Consider the following 9585-nt stretch of genomic DNA (forward strand, 5'->3'; position numbering starts at 1 on the left):
GAAAGTTGAAAGAATGTGACAATGATCAGCTGTAGATCTACCATCTAGATTCAATATTACTAATATTTTGCCATATTTAGTCTATATATTTTAGTATATAGATGAGTGTATGTGTATATATATATTTTTTTCACCGAACCACTTAAGAGTAAGTTGTAAACATTCTGACACTTTACCCCTGAATACTTCAGCCTATGTCTCCTAAGAATATGGACATTCTCCTACATAACCACAATGCCATCATCACATATAAAAAAGTTAATAATGATTGCTTAATATAATCTGATTCATATCATATTTATGTCTCCATCCCTAAAAGGATACCACATGGCCCCAATGTATCTTTGATAGCCATTTCTTTTTCAAAATAAGTTTCAGTCATGGTTCACATGTTGCTTTTGTTTATTATATCTCTTTGGTTTATTTTATTTTAAGGACTGTGACTTTTTCCCCCATGACATTATTTGATGGGACCAGGCTTGATTTATAGGGTTTTTTACTCATGATATTGCTTATCTTATTCTCTGTGCCCTGTATTTCCTGTGAACTGAAAGTCAGGTACAGCTTTAGCAGGTTCCAGTTAAATGTTTTTGGCATGGATGCATAATAAAAAATATTGTTTACTCCACAGGGAATCATGCCAGGAGGCACATGCTATCAGGTGGTCTCCCTATTAGTGATGCTATGTTCGCTCACTTGATTATGTTGATAAACAAGATCCCTTCATAGCGAACTTATGTTTTTCCCTTTCCAATTAGCAGGTAACTGGTGGCTGACATGTTGGTGTGGGGAATTCCTCTTCTGCCGCCACCTTCCACCCAATGGTTTTAGCAACCACTGGTGATCTCAATCCATTCAGTTATTTCACTGCTGTGATAAAATGATTTTTCTAACCCTTCCTTACTTTTTTTCTTCCTTCTTTCGTTCTATCTATCTGTCTATCTACCTATCTAATTCTATCATGTTTTCTCCATTTATTAGTTGGGATTTATCTACTAAGAAGAGCTTTCTCTCATCAGCTGGAAATAAATTACAGTCACTCTCCTTCCCACCCTCCAAAAAGACAGATACATGCTTAATTGTATCCCTTAATTACAACGTTTTAGAATCAAGAGTTGTTGTAGAAGTCACATCCAATGATGACAAATGAGCTTTTTTCCCTTGCTTTTATTTTTTTATGTCACTATGGGCTCATATTTTTTCGAAAAATATATATTATCCAGCTCTGTCCACTGAAGGACCTAAAAGTAAAATCGTTCAGTAGCAAAGAAGACTCCTAGCACCTGGATCCTGGTTTCTAAATACCTGCTGCTACTAAAAGAATCTGGAGATCTCTGGAGAAATGGCTGACTCCAGGTCTAGGGCAGATAAAATCCAAGATGAGTCTGGGACATCTCATTAGGGCAAATAGGACAATTCAAACATGCAAAAAAATAGTGACTGTGCTTTGCACATAAAGCTTTTTCTGAGTTTTGAATTATTTTCTTAATTCAGCTACTGAGAAGTGGAATTCCTAGGTTCGGCATATGATTCTATAAGATAATACACACACATGTGTACATATGTACATATATGTGTGGGTCAATATACAAATGCATGTATACATGTGTGTGTGTGTAATCCTTTTCCTAAAGGATTTTTCCAGCCTACTTTCCACCATTGATGTACAAGAATGGCTCATGTCATACCAGTGAGGGTTGTGTGTTAATAAGCAGTAATTATTGCTGAAGAAGGAGTGTCGGTTCTGAGCTGCAATGACTTCTCAGCCTCCCCAGACATCCGCTCTCTAGGCACGGTGAAGTTTGGAGCCCATAAATAACATACGTGGTGCAACAAATCAGTCTTTTCAAAGATCTTTCCTTATCATTTTCTCCCATCCACAGATATCATTACGTTAATAGTCTCTTAAACTGTCCATTTTTTTCAAGCGCTGATTTTAAATTACATTTAGAGGATATTATTAACTTAAGACCTCTCCTTGGTGCTAAACTGAATACTGATGATTGAAATAGGACACGAAACCTTCTGTGTGCAGAGATTTGCAGTGAGCAGCAGTGTTTATCAGAACGTGACAGTAAACACCTCCCTCTGTGGCCCTCCTCGTGCCTGATAAATGCATTGCGATCACCCAGGCAGGGTGGTGAAGCTGGAGCAAGACTACTTATGATAATAACAACTGCCTCCCATGAGTAGGGCAGAATTAATTTAATACATTCTCCCTCCCTTTTCTTTGGCTTTTTTTTTGCCCCCTGTAGGAGTCTGGGTCTGTGGGACTTCTCTGATGTTTTCTGTATGGGCAGAAGATGTTTTCCATGAAACTATGTGTTTCTGTTGATGAAATAGTGTTGAAGGTAACAACTATCATTTTGTAGGGGCTTTCTGCTTACCATGCACTAGGCTAAGCACTACATATGTGCCATTTCATTTATTTTCCAAAGCAACCTTATGGGATACATGTTCTTAACATCCCCAGTGCAGTGAGACTTAAAGAGGGGAACTAACTTACCCAAGGTTACATGGCTAGTAAAATGTACAGCCTAGTTTCAAATGCAGATCTGTCTGCAGCAAATCCTATCCACTCAGCTATTTGCTAAGCTATACTATAATATGCTACGATATTCCTTAAGCTATCCAAGGCCAGCCCATAGATGAAGATCAAAAGCAATATACTAATGCAAGAGCAATAGCAATGATTATAGGGTTCCTCTTGAACATTTCAGAAAAGGCACCTGTATTCATTGTTAGATAAATAGCCTACGTTTTTTCTTCAACAACAAGGGGCCACATGGACACATAAAGTTACAGAGGGACGAGATTTGGCTTCAGAGGACCTGGCTGCAAGTCCTGGTTTTGTAACACCAGTTAGCAAACATCAACAAGCCTTGGTTTCCGTAGCTGTAAAATGAGGGAATAAAACGCTATCTGCTTTGCCAGGTTGTTGGAAGGTTTACATGGAATAACGCACGCAGCGCTGTGAGGTCATAAGTGCGGTGGCTAACCTTATTGTTGTTAGCAGTGGGAAACACAGGGGCAGCTGTGATCCTTTCACTCTTGTTCTGACTTGTCCTCTGTTGATTTCTGTCCTCTTTTCCAAGCATGCTGGGGCCTCACAATTGGTTAGCTCCTCTTAAGCTGACTCTCTTTCAAATTAGAGGAATGGGATGAAGCTCTAGGGTATAATACGCTGCTCAGTGGAGCTTATGTCACCTGGGAAAGACCTCTGGAAATAAGTTCTTTTTGCATTTTGGAAACCCATCTACCATGACTTTCAGGGGAGTTTCTTGGATTTCTTCCAGCCATCAAGTCTTGCAAGAGCTCCTTGGGCTTTAACTCTTACTCTCACAAATCCTAGAAGTTAGAGCCAGATAGCTCCAGAGAGCATCCGGACACTTGACAGAGGAGGAAACTGCGACCCCAGAACACAAGTGCCTTTTGGATGGTGATTATGAAGACGATCATGGAATGACCTCGTGTTAGAGTTGGGAAGGGCCTTTAAAGCTTCTAGTTCAATTATCTGGCAGATGGGTGGATGAGTTGGGAGGTAGCCTGCTACAATGGAAAGAGCACGAGCTTTGGTATCATACAGACCTGGGTTCAAATTCCAGTTGGTTGGCTTATTGCCTATGTGACCTTAAAAAATTTATTTGACCCTTCATTTTTTATTCTATAAAAATAAGACTTCCCCTGCATGTTGCTTTGATAGATAGATGGATAGATAGATAGATAGACAGATAGACAGACAGGACGAATGAACCAGGAACAAAGTAAGCAATCAGTAAAGCATTGAAATTACAGTTAGACTTACATTATTATCACTCTACTGTTGACAGATGTGTAGAGGAGTGATTACAATCAACAGAAGCTTTATATTCTTTCCTTCCCAGGGTTTTTTAATATTTACTGAGTGCTTATACATTCAAGTCATAGTCTACCAGGCCAATATTTCTCAGTAGGAAAGAGAGACTACATGTATACACATTTTAAAGGAAGATTTCTGAATCACAGGACGTTTAATGCTGTTCTGAGTTGGGCCAGGGTTCTAGTTTAAAGAATGAATGAGATCACCTAGATTTGAACTCATGACTTCACCTGTAAAAAAGCCCACTGCACTTCTTAACTAATTCAGCCATGCCACTCCCCCTCTTCTCCTGCCCCTCAACCTCACCCCAAATATTCTACTTCTTTCTAATTTCTCCCTCAATTACATTGTCGTGGCTGCCAGCAACCAAGCCTGCTTGCTTAAAAACCCTGGCTTTTTTAGGGTGGATGAATAAGATTCTGGCTCAGCACAATGTTAGACCTTTTTACTGGGGTAATAACAGATCAACCTCGGAAGTCACGTAATGACCAATCCACTTGTGATGCAGAGAGAGAAGCTTTAACAGCAATCCTCTGTGCTGAAATACTTCGACAGTGCTCCAGTCTCCCACCAGTTCTGCTTCCCTCCCATTCCCTTGAATTTCAACATACGAAACCAAAAGAGACAAAGGGAGAGAGGGTCTCCTCCACCAAGAGCAGCAGTTCCTGGAGATCAGGGATTCTATTTTTCTTGATCATTGTTAAGTCCCCGCGGGGCACCTAGAACAGTGGCTGGCATACAGAGAATCCCCCAAGTAGTGAATGAGTGAGTGGACAAGAGAGAAGGGCTCTTAACTTTCGCAGGGGACCTATCTCAGCCTTTGATAATCCAAGACGTACATCACTGCCAATAACTTTGGCACAGTGCTCTAAAGAAGAATATTTCTCACAATTTTCAAATCAGATAGGCTGTGTCTTATTGAGGAAGCGGGGGGAGGGAGGGAGTGCTATAATAGAAGGATAATTCTAAAACAATAATTAATAGGACAACAGAAAGCATGAAGAATGACAGAAAAGCCATGCAGCAAATGTAGGGCCATACCCACCAATTTCCTCTTGAGAACTAATGGAGAAGAAAGACTGCAGCAGATTAGAAAGGGTCTGCTGCTCAAATAATTAGTCTCCTTTCTAATTACTATTGTTTCTATAATTAATATTATTTCTTCAGATATTAAATGATGACAAGAGGAGTGGTAGATGTGACTGAGTATATGTGTGCCTGTGTGTACGTGTGGGACCGTCTCCTTCCACAAAACATAACAGTAACATCATTCCAAGGCTTCTCCCAGGACTGAAAAGGGAACAATATTTCTCAAAATAAAGCAGTAGCATAGTCAAAATACTTTCTGGCATTCTCCAACATGATAGCACGTCTCCTAGAAGGTTGTCATTGCCCAACGGGTCTTTGGCTCTAGAAACTAAAGCTTTCGCATCTTCATGCAGGGCAAAGTGGAAGCTGAGTTCCACCTGGTGACAGCAGAAGAAGCTGAGAAAAACCCTGTCGGAAAAGCCCGAAAGGAGCCGGAGCCCCTGGCCAAGCCCAAGTGAGTGGAGTTATAGTGGGAACATCAGAAGTGGGAAAAGGCCTTTGCAGTCCCCAGTGGCGTCAGAGGACGTGGGCATTTCCTTAGAGCAGCCCTCTGGGAGAACTGAAAAGCCAGGAGGCAGGCGAGTGGGGTGCCTTCCAAGCTATGTAGCGTTTTGTTTCTGCAATTGAAAACCATTCTAAAAACATTGCAGAGTACTCGGCCAATGGAGAGGCAAATTATGTGTCTGTAATATCACCACATAAACATTTCTAGAATCATTTCATATATTTTTCTACTCATTTTTTATGTGAATATGAATGTCAGAAGTTTTTTCTACCTATCCCCTAATCATGCATACAAAATTGTCTTAATGTTTTCTTTAGCCTTTACTGAAAAGTTTTGCTTTGTTTCATAGTTGTCATAATTAGGATTTTTAACGGCTGTGGAATATTCCACAGACTTGATGCCCATAATTGAGTTGGTTCCTACCCTGTAATTGGATATTTAACTTACCTCTACATCTTTTTCATTATTATAATATGATGAAAATGTTTTCTCTTTATAACTCTACTTTAAAATAAAGTCCCAGAAGTAGAATTACTAGACAAAAGGATTACTCTATTCAATTTGATCCTTGGTGACTTATCAATTAAAAAGTGAATAGATATAAATATGAAATATGTATATAAAACTTTGAAATTGTATTTGTCCTGTCCCTTCTTAGACCCCAAGTGTCTCCAGATGAGGGCTCTTGTCTCTGTACCTACATTTTATCTCTTATAGTGTTAGGAATATCGTGGGTGCTTGGTTATTCATTAAAAGTGTCTACTAACTAAAATAATACTTTGGAGAACACAGAAGAACTATGACATAGGCTAAGCCTTCCAGGAGCTTTCCATCTATTTAGGGAGGAATAACACACAGACTCATAAAATAGTTATCAGAGTATAGAAGACAAATATGTTAGTTTCAAAAAGGGGGCACATCAAGTGATAAGTGAGATAGAAACTCGGAGTGAGGGGAGCCATTGTGCACTGAGGAAGTCAGGGCAGGCTTCATGGAAAAGGTGGGGTCTGAGCTGGTCATGGTTGCACAGGTGGAGGGTGGTGGGGCCTCGAACTGGGTTCTAACTAGACTCATGTTCTACTGCAGACTAACCTTTAAAATGAATCAGGAACCATTATCGTCCAAATGTTAGATTGCTCCTACTTCAGGCAACATGGTCTTCTCCCATTCTCCAGCCTCTCCCTGTGGGTCCCCAGAAAGTGGGAGTCAGAAGAACTTCCTGAGGTCTTGAGAATCCTGGGTGTTGACAATATGACCCCCTTTCCTGATTCTTTTCTCGCTTCTCCCTCAGCCGCCCAGACACCTCCTTCTCCTGGTTCGTGAACCCCTTCAAGTGCCTGTACCACCTCATCTGGAGGAATTACAAGAAGTACATCATCATCGCTTTCATTCTGATCATTCTCATCGTCTTCCTGGTCCTTTTCATCTACACCTTGCCGGGAGCCATCAGCCGAAGGATCGTGGTAGGCTCGTAGAGGATCGTGGGAACCCAGACCCTCCCTCTGCACTAATCTTCTCCCCTTCCTCATCGACAAACATCTGAGAACACATAGTGTGCGAGGCATGGCGCTGAGTGCTAAGGCAACGGAATCGAAGCGCCCAGGAACCAGTCCCTATGTCTGAGGACAGATTGGCTCATCTTGGAGGAGCTAAAAAAGAAACAATCCCGCCCTACGCCAAGCCCTGCCTCCATCTTTCAAACTTATGAGACTTCAGTCATGGTTTTGCCATGAGCAGCATGAAATGATGACTTTCTTAACTCAGGATAATCAACGATGACCTCAAATTGACTTAGACGAATGTTTTCTTTATGTAATTGTATTCTGAGAAATTTCATTCTGGGTCTGAGTTTTTATTAGAAGTACTTTATTTTAAATAAAATTTTACAGAAAATAGGCAAAAAACATTATAGCAGATTACTAGGTATTTAATCTGTTCTATATATCTTAACCCTGTTTAATCTTTACAGTTTATAGAATATGTTTATTTATTCAGGCTGTGAAACCCATTTGGAGAAAACTTCATATAAATCAGCTAAAATACTTCATTGTTGAAATTCTCATCTAGAGAAAAGATGTTACTGGTTTTCCATTAAAGTCAACACTTGTAGAACATGCTCAGTAGTAGCAGTGAGTCCTGGAGAAATCCATTTTGATTTATGCACTATGGCGATTTCCAAGTGGGAATTTTACAATATGTTGTAAGATACATGAAATTTAATTGTGTGTATATGGGTTAGCGGGAGCTCCATGCTACCAGTAGGAATTCTCTTTTGCCAGATACACAGGCATTCTCATAGACCATGATATGAATGGCCGCCCCTAGCACTCTGTTCAGCACTTAGCCTGACCACCATATGTGGCAGGTTTCATTATGAATCTCAAGCACAAATTAACTTCAAAACTAGTCTTAGAAATAATATCCTATATACTTGTCATGTGGGGTCAGTTTTTCTTGAAAGTAAACCTCTGATCTTCATAACACAGTCTAGATCTGCCACCCTTCTTAAGGCAGGGAGTTGAAGTGAGGGGCAGGTTTTTCTCAGATATAAGGAAACAAAGGAATTGGAATGGTTGGCCTCAATTCCTATGCAGAATTTTGGTGTCATACACAAATAAATATGGCAGCCATTTCTTCGTTCTGTCATTAGGACCCATCTGGTGGTGTCGAGAAGCTGGGCTAGTGCTCCCTTCTTGACACCAGAAGCACCAGGGCTACTGTTTTGTTTTGTTTTGTTTTGTTTTGTTTTGTGGTAGCTTTGCACAGTTGTAACTCTGCTAATGGGAAGGATGTTTACTTCTACACAGAAAGTCATTTTAGAATGTTCGTGATCCATCAAAGAAAGACTGAAGAATGTTCTGTGTGATTTTAGACGTAAGCATTGTTCACTGAATTCTAGCCCTCGATGCTCACTCCCTAGAAACTCACATGCCCTATTTTCCTGAAATGCTGAAAAATAGAGCATTTCCTGCCTTGGCAGTGTTTCTTAATGGGAGTGATTACACAAACTGTAGCTCATTCTTACTGTGCAATAATGCACAGCCATCATTAAGGATGTAGTTGAAAATAGTGCATCGCAAGTGAAAAATATATATGGGTTAGAAAACTATCTAGTGCAACATGTTGTAAAAAGAAAATATGTATACATGCATAGAAAAAATATCTGGAGGAGTATGTCAAAATGTTAACAGTGACTTAGCAATTATCTTTAAGTAGTAGTATCTTTTCTTTTCCTTCTTGTTTTCTATTTCTCCTAAAACTTCTAAAATATATATGTATTATTTTAATGTGAGAAGTTTAATAAATAAACATCAATTTACATGTGTTCTTTTAAAAATATTTATGAGTGTCTCCTATGTGTTGGGCAGTGGGGATACAAACATGGTCCCCGCTATTAAATAGCATGGATTTTACATTCTAGTAGATCCCTAAGGTATTGTTTTATCTTCAAATTATGAGTCTTCCAAGAAAGATGCCTGATAAGGAATATGTCTCACGGATTAGTTTTAGGAAAAAGCACACCATATACCTCTGGTGTTGTCAAAAAGGAAAATGACAGTATTATTTTCAGAGAAATTTGGAGGAAAGGTATTATACTTTCTGCTGGATTCTGGATGGGAAGATGACAGGTAAATTCTTGACAAAGCAATGCACATTTTTCAAATTCATAATAAAAACAAGTGAAAAATTAAGAATGCCTCTAAGTTAAATAGAACTCATTAATTTTCCTTCGATGTCAAAAGACATCCACATGCTAAAAAGCTTTTAGCAGAAGTATTTGAAACACTTTCAAATCAGGTGGCATCATAAGAAATGTGTGAGAATAAGTGTTAAGCAGAGATAATTTTGGAATCAGCCATATCTGGTATTCTATACATAGGATATTGCATATGCCTGTCCTGCATATAAAAAATAAAATACAATAATGTTCTATGCCTAAATGTGCAGCCCTAGTCCTAAAGATATTATAGTTAAAAAAAAATTTCCCAAGAAGTTGTCATGAGTCCCTACATGTGTTCTTAAATAAGATTAATTTAAATTTATTCATTTGACAGCTTAGAGTTTTTCTTACAGCTTAAATCTGTTTCAGAGTGGTTTTGTTTATGTATTTTACAACATTTGAATCTTTTCC

General features: G+C 39.2%; 1 protein-coding gene across 1 annotated transcript in view; it reads left to right on the forward strand.

The window, feature by feature from the left end:
• The window catches only part of FER1L6 (fer-1-like family member 6), a 128793-nt gene extending 121865 nt beyond the window's left edge, over nt 1-6928 (forward strand). The window contains exons 40-41 of the mRNA XM_012660820.1: nt 5302-5402; nt 6745-6928. Coding sequence (XP_012516274.1) covers nt 5302-5402; nt 6745-6928 — 285 coding nt within the window. The remainder of the gene's footprint in view (nt 1-5301; nt 5403-6744) is intronic.
• Nucleotides 6929-9585: the final 2657 nt, after the last annotated feature.

The sequence above is a fragment of the Propithecus coquereli genome, unplaced genomic scaffold, assembly GCF_000956105.1.
Source record: "Propithecus coquereli isolate 6110/MARCELLA unplaced genomic scaffold, Pcoq_1.0 Scaffold68, whole genome shotgun sequence".
Classification (NCBI taxonomy): Eukaryota; Metazoa; Chordata; class Mammalia; order Primates; family Indriidae; genus Propithecus; species Propithecus coquereli.